This window comes from Mustela putorius, unplaced genomic scaffold (assembly GCF_011764305.1).
Source record: "Mustela putorius furo isolate JIRA1106 unplaced genomic scaffold, ASM1176430v1.1 tig00000430_pilon_pilon_pilon, whole genome shotgun sequence".
NCBI classification, from domain to species: domain Eukaryota; kingdom Metazoa; phylum Chordata; class Mammalia; order Carnivora; family Mustelidae; genus Mustela; species Mustela putorius.
The window spans coordinates 4,152,730-4,166,273 of NW_025421377.1; the positions used below are offsets into that span (position 1 = coordinate 4,152,730).

General features: G+C 36.3%; 1 protein-coding gene across 3 annotated transcripts in view; it reads left to right on the forward strand.

Moving 5' to 3' along the window:
- Nucleotides 1-13,544, forward strand: part of SLAIN2 (SLAIN motif family member 2) — a 93,036-nt gene that overhangs the window by 65,811 nt on the left and 13,681 nt on the right. For 2 of the 3 annotated variants that reach the window (XM_045079721.1, XM_045079720.1), the window contains exon 7: nt 863-940. The exons of the other annotated variant lie outside the window; for it this stretch is intronic. In XM_045079721.1, coding sequence (XP_044935656.1) covers nt 863-940 — 78 coding nt within the window. The remainder of the gene's footprint in view (nt 1-862; nt 941-13,544) is intronic. 3 annotated transcript variants of the gene reach the window in all.

Consider the following 13,544-nt stretch of genomic DNA (forward strand, 5'->3'; position numbering starts at 1 on the left):
TCTTTTCAGTTCAATGAAACTATAGTGAGCTTTAACTCTAGATGGCTCTGAGCTGCCATTTACATGCCAGGTTTTAGAGGTTTGTTGCAGTTAATAGATTAGGAGTTTTAGAGAAAGCTTAGAACTCCTCATTGATCACTTTAAGAAGCAGATGCTCTGACTCCTCCAAACCCGTCAACCCCAGCACACACTGTGCACCATGCCCCCCACACACACCTCTATCCATGCCATTTAATATGAGCATAGCCCAGATATGTTGCTACACAAAGTCTAAAGTACAAATTAGTTTTATTCTACAGCAAGATGATGTTGAATATATTAAAGCCCCCGGATTTTTGCTCCCTTGAGGACCTGCCTCGTTCTGAGTTTTCTTCTCCTTTTTGAGTACGGGGATTACTGTTTTATGTTAGGGCAGTTCATCTAACAATAACTGCTTTGCCAAAGTCTGCTTTTTTGCATTGAACAAGTACTACTTTTATTTTATTCTATACTGTGTGCTTGTGTTCATCACTTTTACTTAATTAGCTTTATATTCTTTGCATCCTGTAGCATGTTTGCCGGTGGTTTGCTTTCTCTTTGATATTTTGATTGGTTTACATATTGTAGATTTTCTCATCCATAAGAAACTATTTCTTTAAGTATGCACTTTGCACTAAGATTTCCATCCCTTTTCCTTTCTGACTTAATGCACTAAGCATCACTTTCAGATTCTTCTGCTTCTAGGTTTCTAACATATTTTCAACTTATGGTTTCTGTTCCTTGACAAATTTTCAAGTATGTATTAAAATATTCAAGTTTACAGAAGCTATAGCCTTTATCTTGTCCTTCCAGGCAAATATTACAGTTCCTTATTTTTCAACAGCTTCGCAAAGGCTGAAAAATTTGCCTCGTACTTCCCTCAAAGCCAAACAGTTGCTTCAAACTTCATCTACAAAAAGAGGTAACTACAGCCTCTTACTAAGTTTTAAATTTCAGCAAATGATCTAGTAGTTAAATCTTATACCTTTTGGTATACTGAGTCATTGATGTCTGTAGGGCACGTTTTCTTTTTTCTTTTTTTTTTTTTTAATAAAGTAATGTGGATTCATTCTCTCTTGGATAAGTCCAGAAGAAACTTATTTTCTGCAGAGGTACGTATTGGATTGCTCTTCTGAAAGAAATAAGTGATATGTAGCATTTTCTATTAGAGAATTTATCATTTTTCTTACCAACCTAAAACTGAAGGTCATTGTTTTAGCTTAATGTAGATGAACTAATAAGTGCTTTAAAATGAACCAAATGCCAGACATTTTGTACGTAAATTTTTTTCTTCTGACTTTTGAGTTTTGGATTTACTTATCTGTAGGATGAAATGGGAATGCTTTCCTTTTAGAAGTTGATAAACATTAAAACAAGATGTTGTGGTTAATTGGTAATGTTTGGACTTATTTACAGGAGTGGTAGCTTTTTTAAGAACTGAAAGTTGAAGTATGTGAAGGTTGGACACCAAAGCTATCATTTTGGTTTGAACAGATTGGATGTATGAGCAGCTAGAGAGAAGTAGAATTGCGGAAAATACCATGGAATGGGGTAGGACCAGCAGTAGTAAGAATGAATAGAAGCCTCAGAGGAAATGGGACATAACAAATATAAGCAGTGAGGAAAAATATTAACCCTATCCAGGACATGTAGACTTCTCGACAGTTTCAGATCTCAGTAAATAACAAAGATATATGAGGAGGATAAAGTATTAAAGGACATTATGTGGAAAGAGGAGATTTGAGATTTGTTAGTTGAAGAAAAAGATTTGGTTAATACGGGTACAAAAACACTGAAATACATATTTTGGCAAGTTCACTTATATGTAAATGTTTTAGCAATGATTTGGTAAATTAAGTATGATTTAAGGAAATAGTTTTAGATAATAGAATCTGAAGGGAAGAGAATAATCAAATGGAAATTTTGCATGTGTAAATATTTGTGTTTTGAATACCGAAAGTCGATCATAGCCCTCCAATACAAGTGTCTTTCAGTGCTACTGTCAGAAATAAGAATGAGCCTGGGTGGCTCAGCTGGTTAAGTGTCTGCCTTTGGCTCTGGTCATGTTCTCAGGGTCCTGGGATCGAGCCCTGTGTCCGGCTCCCCACTCAGTGGGGAGTCCACTTCTTCCATCTCCCCCACTGACACAAATAAATCCAAAAAATCTTAAAAAAAAAAAAAAAAAAGACTGGATAGTATATGTTCTTTAGATAGAGAAGAAGGTGACTTATTAGGAATTGTAATAGAAAAGGGTCCTTACAGAAATTATTTGAGGACCAAAGGCTTTTTTTTTTTTCTTTTGAGACTTCTAGATATTTTTGAGTACTTGGTGAGAGGTAGTGAAAACAGGAACATGAAATGTTCCTGGAACATGAAACGAAAAGATTGTGGTGTCTAAAACAGGACAGGAGATTACTGTATCATAATAAAACATAGGATTTTATGTTTATATAAATTTTGTTGTATGCCTCTCTAAACTGCTTCATAATTTTTAGGGGAATCAGGTAGGTTTAAATAATTTTAAATTTTTACTCAAGGATTTTTTGCTATTTATTAGATTAAGAAGGTCATAACTTTTGGGTGGTTGGTTTTATGTTTTGGGGTTACTACTGGGTTTTTTCGACCTATGAAAGTTGCATATTTTTGTGACTAAGCCACCAAACTCCCACCCTCCATGATACGATGGCAGGAAAACCCAATTTTATAATTCCTGGTACCTCTAGTTGTCTTAGTAAAGGGAAAGAAGATTGCATGTTTGTGTGTTGGGTTTTATTGTTGTTTTGTTTCTTTTTGTTTAATCTCTTAATTTAATCCAGACTCATAATTTTTTTTATTGGTATTGTGGTTTGGGGTGATCATTTTATACTACTAGAAGTTCTGAACCAAAAAAAAAAAAAAAAAAAAATCTGAACCAATTGAAAAATGGACACAGATATACAATAGGATTTAAAATAATTCAGGTTAGGTGTGCCTGACCAGCTCAGTCAGTAGAGCACTTGATTCTTAATCTTGGAGTCTATTTATTTACTTATTTATTTATTTATTTTATATGAGAGAGAGAGAGAATGAGAGTGAGCAAGCATGAGAGAGGGAAGGTCAGAGACAGGAGCAGACCCCCCTGCTAAGCAGGGAGCCCAATGCAGGACTCTGATCCCAGGACTCCCAAGATCACGACCTGAGCTGAAGGCAGTCGCTCAACCAACTGAGCCACCCAGGTGCCCTAATCATGGGGTCTTGAGTTCTAGCCCTATGTTTGGCATCAAGCCTACTTTAAAAAATAAACTTAGGTTAATTACCGGGTAAAGCTCAATCAGAGACTGGGATCTCTTGGGTCCAAGGCCAAATGGATTTTCTAATTTTCCCTCATATCTCAACTTTGAAAAAGAGGGTCTGCACTGGACTGGGGGATTCTCTATTCTTGTTAGGGAATTGAGGCAGATAAGATTCAGACACCATGTGTTCTTAGGTACCTTTGGCACTTTAAACCTGGACTAGAGAAACATGGGACTGGTCAGTAAATTGTCACATAAATCAGTTGTCCCATCCTGGGGATGAAGCTGTCACATCTTCTAGAAATTTGGCATACTTATTTTCAGGACTCAAAGGATCATGGAAAGAGGGAGAAGGTAGTTCCCTTAACAATTGGAAATATCACTATGAATTTAATTATTTTTTTAGAGAACACACACGCATGAGTGGGAATAGGGAGAGAGAGAATCTTACACAGTCTCCATGCTCAGCACAGAGCCCAAAGTAGGGCTTGATATCATGACCCTGAGATTGTGACCTAAGCCAAAATTAAGAACCACTCAGGAACCCTGGTCACTTTGATTTTAATTGCATTTAGTGGTATTTGGAGTTTGAAGATGGGAAGAGAAGTAAGAACTGTGTTGCCTGGCACAAAGGGCCACACCATAAACATCTGTTGAATGAGCACAGTCATGCCACTAACTCAAGGCTGGACTAATTCCTCTTTGCATTTTCTTCTTGCAAGGGTTTTTTTGTTTCTTCAGCCCATCCATCTCTTTAAGGAAAAAAAAATCCATTGTGTATAGTTAAGGCTTCCTGGGCATGACTGCTTAAACTGCTCTGACAAAGAGATCTTCATTCCTATTTATTGGGAACTCAGTGAAGTGGAGGTAAACAAAGTAAAGTCCTCACCAAGTCAGAGGGAAAAATACGACTACTTAGAAAAACTGATGCATAGATCAGGACAAATTAAAATGTAGAAACATACCTTAAGTATGTTTCTTTAAGTAGAAAGAGGCGGAAATGTAGTATGAGTTAGCGATGGTTTTTGTCCCATACTGCTTGAATTCACTGTATTTTGAATATTTATAGAAGGTGAGATAAATGTTTATAAGAAGCCATATTGATAGGAGTTTAAAATGCTGTTTGATATCAGACTATCTGAAAATGGAGAAGCTAGGAATTTTGCTGTTACCTTGGATCCAAAATTTAAAATTTCTTATATTCGCTTTTCACTAACAAGTATTTATTGACTCTGTATCATAAACAAGATATACTCATTATATCCTTCCCTTCCCCACCCCCCCCCCATGTCTAGTCCCTCTTTACTTCTATTATAGTTGTGGTCAAAGCCAGCTCTGTCATACGGAGTTTTTAGATCCAGTTAAAATCATAAGAGTTGTTCCCTTTCCCATGATTTTATTATAGAAAATTGAGAGAATGGGAAAGGAGTGAGCATAGGGCTCTCTACAAACATACAAATCCTTGTTAGCCATTTCACACTATTTTTGGAATGATAGTTGAATAGATTCTGCTTACATTTAGAGTTGGTAAGTCTTTTTTGATTTTCCAAGATCTTTTTTTCTTCTTTAGTTACATCTTCATTACATCTGTCAATTTCTTTTGTAGAGGAAGTCCTAAATCAAAACTTTCTCCTCTCTGAAATTGGTGCCTTTATTTTTCTGATTAAAAGCTGACTGACTTTTAGGAAATTAAAGTTAGAGCTAGGAAGCCTTCAAAAATACCTAATTTCAATTAACCTCAGTTTATTCTTTTTCCTTCCTAGCCCCCAAGTTTATAGATAAGACAAAAATGCTGCTACCATTATAGGAAACACTTTTTATAATAGTGAAACTGTAGCTTAGTGCACTTCTTTACTTTCTAGTTTTCCCTTAGGCTATACGTTAACCTTGTTAAAATACTTCTCTCCACATTCTGAGATTGTAGAACTTCTCGAATTTATAAATCTGTTTGTTAAATTTTGTTATTTTAAAATATAACACGAATTCAGAAAACCGTATAATACATAGTTTAATGAATTACAACCTTTAGTGACCACCATTCATATCAGGAGACTGTAACTTGCTACTTGAGAAACTACCTGTCTGCTTCCAGACACAATCCTCCCTTGACCCACTTCCCCAGAGTAGCCTTTCTTCTGAATTTTTATAGCAGTCACTTCCTTACTTCTTTGGACATTTTGATCATCCAAGAAATGAAACTGTAGTTCTGCCTCTTTATGTTTTTTTACGTTTCTCTTAATTTATAGTTTTCTTCTAACTCTGTACTCACTGTTGTTAAGTTTGTTTAAAGAAACCACCAGATCATTGGCCCCATAGCTGTGGATGTAGATCCACAGGCCAGATCTTGCTGATGTCTTTTCCATGGTGTCGTTTAGTACATTTCTCTGTATTTCCATGAAGTGGTAATCGGATCTAGATGCTTAACTGGATTCAGTTTTGCTGTTTGGGGGAAGACTACTTCATAGAGGGTGTGCTGCTTTAGCCACAAGTGCACAAAGCAAGACTACCTCTTTTTTGGTGTGATATTATCAGTCACTGATGCCTAATACCTATATCCTTACTTTATTGGGTATTGCAGAATTGGTTTATTTCCATTCTGATACTCCCTTTTTTTCTTTTTGGTCAAAATATTTATATAGAGAGAAACTTTCCTTTATTCTTTGCTCACCCAGCAATATACTTACATTAGGAAATTCTGAATAAATTAATTCTTTCTCATTATTTACCAGTTACAAAATAAATTGGCACTCTACCGTCCTCCAAAGGTGACCCATATTTTTCTTAGATATGTATCATTATGCTCTTATAGATTCAAACATTTTTTTTTATGTGTTTTGATTCATTCTGGACATTTTCCCAGCTTTGGTGGAAGTTTCTTCAAGTTGGCCCTCAAGTCTTTTTTTTTTTTTTTTTTGAAGATTTTATTTATTTATTTAACAGACAGAGATCACAAGTAGGCAGAGAAGTAGGCAGAGAGAGAGAGGAGGAAGCAGGCTCCCTGCTGAGCAGAGAACCTGATGTGGGGCTCCATCCCAGGACACTGGGATCACGACCCGAGCTGAAGGCAGAGGCCTTAACCCACTGAGCCACCCAGGCGCCCCGGCCCTCAAATCTTTTTGATATAACCCTAGTAGTCTGATAAATTATTGCTAACTGGTATGATAGGATAGGCACATCTTGTACATTTCCTGCCACAGATTAATCATTTCTCAAAAAAGTCATAATTTCCTTTGATAGGAAATGGAATTTCAAAACCAAAATCTGAGTTCTTAGTTATATTAATTGTTACTGGGTTGGTCATTATTTCTAGGTTTTTTTTAGTTACCGGAGCTAGTAAATATATGCATAGATTCCTGACTGTGTGTATTTTAAGATTGAATGCCTTAATGAGTTCATGCTGATACTTCTATTCAAATTCAAGGCTTAAGGATAGTTAATCTCTTAACTTACACCTGTATCTCCCTTATCTTGCTCTAAGAATTCTGTCTCTCACCAGCAGATAGAATTAAAATATCATTTAACAATTTGTTTTATCCCATATTATACACAAAACCTGGGGAAACCATTATCATAATATCATACAATGTGATTACTGAAAATACTTAATATAACCTTTCACATATGCTTGCTCCTTTTTTTTTTTTGCAGTTACACTGCATATCCATTATCAGATTGAAGAGTCATTTGTACTTTTATTTAGTCTTAGTTCTACACTTAAATAATATTTTAGCGCTTACCACCAGTCTGTACATTGTTGTCTGTACATTGTTGTCTCACCAATCATTTTTCTTGTTTGAACTTTCTTGTTTCATTCTCTAGTAGGTTCCTTAAAAGGGAGTTAAAGAAGCAGTATCCATTCCCTCCAGATTTGTGTGTTGATGACAGTTCGTCCATCCTTTTTATATTTGAAATTCATTAACTAGATATGAAATCTTTGGTTCATATTTTCTTAAATATATATTACTCCATTTTTCTCAGGAATAAAAAGTTATTTCTCTTACATTGCTTTGGTTCTTTATCTGGATGTCCAAAGGATGTTTTCTTTTCCTTTAAAGTTTAATCATTTTTTTTTTTTAAGATTTACTTTTTTATTTTAGAGAGAGAGTGAGCCAGTGAAGGGAGGGCAAAGGGAGAGAGAATCCTGAAGCAGACTTCCCACTAAGTGTGCAGCCTGACATGGGGCATGATCCCAGGACCCCAATATCGTGGCCTGAGCCAAGAATCAAGGATCAGCCACTTAACCAACTGAGCCATTGAGGCGCTCAAGTTCAATAATTTATGAGAATATATCTTAGTGTTGGTCATTTTGATTTTATTTCCCCAGATAGGTGGTGTGTTCTTTCAGTATGGAATTGCACATATTTTAAAATTTCAGACAGTCTTTTAAATTATGGTTTTTAGTATTCTTTTCTCTTGCTTTGGCTTTCTTCTTTTCGTGGGGGTGCCTGTTGTACATGTGTTGATATTCTTCACCTATCTTCTGTGTCTGTTGCCTTCCCTTGAATCCATTTCCATCTTCATTTTTTTTCTATAAAAGTTTCTTTTCATTGTCTATTTCTCTTAAAGCATTATCTGTCATGTGTGGTAACTCTTGTGTTCTTTCTTCCATAGACTTCATTTTAAGATGATTTATGTCCAGTTCTTTTCTGTGTTCTCTATCACCCATTTTTTAATGTTTCCCATTCTGTTTTATGATGTTCTTTCATATCTTTTATCATTTTCTTAAATGTTTTTAGAATTTGAGATATTAGGTTATAATTTTCATCTTTTGTGTATGTGTGCATGGTGGACACGATTTCTGGCAAGGTGTACTGTTAGTAGAAATGTTATTCTGGGGGCGCCTGGGTAGCTCAGTGGGTTAAAGCCTCTTCCTTCGGCTCGGGTCATGATCTCAGGGTCCTGGGATCGAGCCCCTCATCGGGCTCTCTGCTGAGCAGGGAGCCTGCTTCCTCCTCTCTCTCTCTGCCTACCTCTCTTCCTACTTGTAATCTCTGTCTGTCAAATAAATAAATAAAATCTTTTTTAAAAAATGTTATTCTGCTCTTTTCTTTTTTTAATAGTAACTTCACATGGGATTTGACCTCAGTGCTTGTCTCTTGCCCATTTTTCTTTGGAACTTTTTTTTCTAAACATTTAGAGAGGGACTTTGATTTAAGATTTTCTAATTTAATGTCTATGGAGATTGCAAAACTGTTAAAAAAAAATACTGCTACTTATTTTCTGAGATTTCTTACCCTTGCTCTTCTTCCCTAGTTATAAAATTCATCCTTTTGGGGCACCTGGGTGGCTCAGTCAGTTAAGCAGCTCAGGTCATGATCTCAGGGTCCTGGGATTGAGCCCCACATTGGGCTCTCTGCTCAACAGGGAACCTGCTTCTCCCTCTCCCTCTCCCTCCACTGCTTGTGCTCCCTCACTTGCTCACTTGCTCACTGTCTCTTTCAAATGAATAAATAAAATCTTTTAAATAAATAAAACTCATCCTTTTAAAGTGTTTAAGTCAGTGTTTCTTACTATATTTATAGAGCTGAGCAATTATTTTGACCTTAGAGATCTTCATTACCCACATAAGAAATATCATACCCATTTCCCACTGCTTCCAGCCCCTGGCAACCACTAATCTTTCTGTCTCTGCTTTTACCTATGCCTCTGCTATTTCTTGTAAATACAATATGTGATCTTTGTGACTGGCTTAGCATGAGGTTTCCGAAGTTCATCATAGTACAGCATATGTTAGTATTTTGTTCCTTTGTATTGTGATGTATATCCAATTTGGTATGGATATACCAAATTTCATTTATCCATTTCTCAGTTGTGAACTTCTGAGTTTATACTTTTTGCCTCTTTTGAAAATCCTAATGCTGCAAGTATTTGTCAGTAGCTTATTTATTCGTATCTATTAATCTTTTTGTATGTAAGGAAGAAAACCTATAGTGAAGCCCATTCCCAGGGGTGTCTCCTGCCTCTTACATCTAATAAATCTTCTCATGATAACTGTGTGCTTACAAAAATAATGGTGACTCATGTATAGTAATGGAAGAAGAAATCAAAGACTTCTATGCGTTGTTAATTTTGTGTGTGTGTGATTATTTGTCAGCCTTCACAAATTTAATAGGCCTTGGTATCATGTCTTATGAAACCTGTCTAGGATAGTAGCCCCACAAATATGTCCTGAGTCTAGTTAAAAATAAAAATGGTGAAAATAACATTTTAATTTCTACTTCCGGAGGTGTTTCTCTCTTAATTCCCAGTGAAGAATACCAATCTGGGATTTGAGGAGTTGTGGGTTCAGCTTCTTTCTTTTTTATTGCTCAGTTGATCTCTGTGGTTGTGGCAAGTTTTCTTTTCTACACAGTGAAAAGGTGGGAACAGATAATCACTAGTGACTCTTGTAGCAAGGATTTTTTGACTATAACGAAAGAATCATATTTACATCATCTCTGAAGTCTTTAATAACCAGAACTTATTTTTTTTTAAGTCTTTATTATGTCAGTAACCTCTTACAATCCTTGATGGTGTGTAACTGGGATGATGTAACTTACTATAGTAAGGGAGAGTTAACAAGTATTTTTGTTTTTAATTTTGGTTAATTAATTGAATGGCATATCTATTTTAATAAATGTTTCTCTCCCCCCATTAGTCATAGTGGCCAGTGTTTCAGAATGTGTATATTTTTATTGTAAACTATATATTTGATATTTACATATTTTTAGCAATTATACAATTAATGGAATTTTTAGTTTGGACACATCACTGTAAAGAGAACCATTTGGAGTATCTATGTTTTTTTCATGTTGCTATTTACATTTGAGATACATTATTTATAAAACACTCTGAATATTTATCAAGCTAAAAAACAATATATAATTTACTCAGTTTTTCCCATTCTAAAGTGCCTATTGTGTTTTCTAAGCCTCAATTAGAAAACTTACCATTTTTATTAAATGCTTACTAAAAGACAAAAACAATGAATATTTGAAAATAGGAATCCTCATACTACCCACCATTTCATTTCAGAGGTGGCTTAACTGAGACACTGAGGTCAGTATTTTTAGTCATATGTCAGTTTTATAAATAGAGTTCTAAATAGAGTTCTAATTCTTGTTCAGAGTAGATAACAGCTTCATTTTATGCCTCGATTTAAGTGCAATTCTCAGTATCCAAAGTGAGTAAAGAGAAATTATAACCTACTGTCATAATTAATTTGGACAGTAAAGCCTAACTTATCCCTGTGTTTATAAGGATGGCCTGGGAGATGATTGTCTTGAGTGGCATTGTTGAATATCTTTCCAGAGAACTCAGCTGCAACAGGCTGAAAGGCTCCAATATTCCCTAGATAAGGAAGGCGCAGATGTAGTATGCCTTACAGTTTGTGTAATATTACACATTTGCCAACTGTTTATACAAATAATACTCATTTGATTTTCACAGCTAACCTGTGCTATTTGCTGAAACTTGCTGAGTTTTGTTTATATGAGATTTACATCTAAATATTTCTATTTCTCTTTTTGGGGAGCAATGTAAGTAGTGTTATATTTTTTATTTTGATTTCTGTACATTCATTACTGCTATATAGAAATACAGTAGATTGTTATATGTTAATCTTCTATCCTGTGACTTTACTGAACTCAGTATTTCTAGAAGTTATTTTTTGTGTGGATTCCTTGGGATTTTTGAGGTAACAATCTGAAGACCGTTTCTTTTGAGTTTATATGCCTTTTAATTTCTTGCTTATTGCACTAGCTAGAACTTCCAGCACTATGAATAAGAGTGGTAAGAGCATATATTTTTGTTTTGTTCCTTAGAGGGGAAGTAGTCTTTCACCATTAAGTATAATGTTATATGTATATTTTTTATGAATGTTCTTTAACAAGTTCAGGTTCTCCCATTCCTGTTTTTCTCAGAATTTTTATCATGAATATGTGTTAAATTTTGTTAGATGCTTTTTGCTGCAGTAGATGTGATCATGTGACTTTCCTTTAGCCTGTTTTATGGTGGATGACATTGATTGATTTTCAGGGTTTTTTTAAAAGATTTTATTTATTTATTTCACAGACAGAGATCACAGGTAGACAGAGAGGCAGGTGGGAGGGGGGGAGCAGGCTCCTTGCTGAGCAGAGAGCCTGATGTGGGGCTCGATCTCAGGACCCTGAGATCATGACCTGAGCCAAAGGCAGAGGCTTAACCCACTGAGCCACCCAGGCGCCCCTGATTTTCAAATTTTGAACCAACTTTGCATCCTGGAATAAACCCCACTTGATCATGGTATATGAGATTTTATATATATATATATATATAAAATTGAGTTCTGTATGCTAATAATTTATTAAGGAATTATACATCTACATTCCTAAGAGAGATCAGTCTGTGATTTTCTTTCTTTTTTTTTTTTTTAAAGATTTTTATGTATTTATTTTGACAGAAATCACAAGTAGATGGAGAGGCAGGCAGAGAGAGAGAGAGAGGGAAACAGGTTCCCTGCTGAGCAGAGAGCCCGATGCGGGACTTGATCCCAGGACCCCGAGATCATGACCTGAGCCGAAGGCAGCGGCTTAACCCACTGAGCCACCCAGGCGCCCCTGATTTTCAAATTTTGAACCAACTTTGCATCCTGGAATAAACCCCACTTGATCATGGTATATGAGATTTTATATATATATATAAAATTGAGTTCTGTATGCTAATAATTTATTAAGGAATTATACATCTACATTCCTGAGAGAGATCAGTCTGTGATTTTCTTTTTTGATACTTTGTTTCTGGTTTTGTTTTTTCTGGCTTATTGTGTCTTTCTCTGACACCACTCAGACATTTGATGGCTGAGGCTTGGTGGTATTTTATTACTACTAGGTGGAAATAGAAACCTGGGTTTTCTACTCAGTCTTTGCTGGCACCCAAGGCGGAGGGGACAGGTGGGTGGAGGTAGTCGTTCTGGCTCCGCACTTGGTCTCCATTCACACTGTGGTGGAGGTGGGCGTGTTACCACTGAGCAATCCTCAAGGTCCTGACTCTATACTGGACCTCCTCTGACACTAACCCATGAGGAGAGGAAAGAACATCTGATTATCTTGTTCTCTGACCCCTTCCTGGAGAATATATGGGGCACCTTGTTAAACCTCACAAGAATAGTAGTCTGGACACCCCACCAGCCCTTGCTGATGGGTGAGAGTAAGGCTACAGTTTCTCTGTAGTGTTTGGCTGGAGTAGAATAGTGATATCTAAAAGCTCTCTTTCCTAGCCCTTTGGCTAGAGAGAGCAGACTTTTTCCTCTGTCACACCTAATGGCTTTTCCAGGTTGCCAGTTTCTTCTGCTCCAATTTGGGGTGTATGTAGCAAGAAGAAAACCCTAGTAATTCATGATTATGTCATCCCTTAGGTCTCAAGGTCCCTAGGCAGTCTTCTTTTTCCACTCCACATCAGAATTTTATGTCTATTTTAAATATCATGCTTAGGGTTTTAAATTATACTTAAGTGAAAGAAATAGAGAAAAATGCATCTATCCCATTTTCCCAAGTGAAAGTCTGAGATTCACATTTTTTAAAAATTTTGAGAGAGGGCGCCTGGGTGGCTCAGTTGTTAAGCATCTGCCTTCAGCTGAGGTCGTGATCCCAGGGTCCTGGGATCGAGCCCCGGATGCGGCTCCCTGCTCGGTGGGAAGTTCTCCCTCTCCCACTCCCTCTGCTTGTATTCCCTTTCTTGCTGTGTCTCTATCAAATGAATAAATAGGAAAATCTTTTTTAAAAAATAAAATAAAAATTTTGAGAGACAATAATTTCCCTGGTATTAGTAGTATCAGTTCAAAAAACTGTCCAAAGTTATTCCAGAGGAAAAGATGCTTTGCACAAAGCTTGTTTTCAAGGTAAGGTTTGTGTAAGACATTCAGAGCATTATAGACATATTCCCATATGTGTAAGGTTGTCATGTAGAAATGAAGCACTCTTAGTCTCATTAGTGTAAGTGCCTAATTTCACCATGGGCTTTACATCAGTCACCATAAGAAGGAGTCCTAGGACTCTGGTCATCCCTCATCTAGCAGATTGTCAGTCACAGTGTTTTAGTGCATCTCTTAATCTCACCTCATTGCCATCTTTCCTCAACTCCCCAGACTTTTCCAGAATACTCTTTGAAGCTTATGATCCTCTGAACTGTACTGTTCTTGCTCCTATCAGAAACCTGCATTCCTGCAAAAACCAAATCCTAGCTGAAAGACTACCAACCATTGGAAAAGCTAGGACTGACGATGGCCTTTTTGGAGTT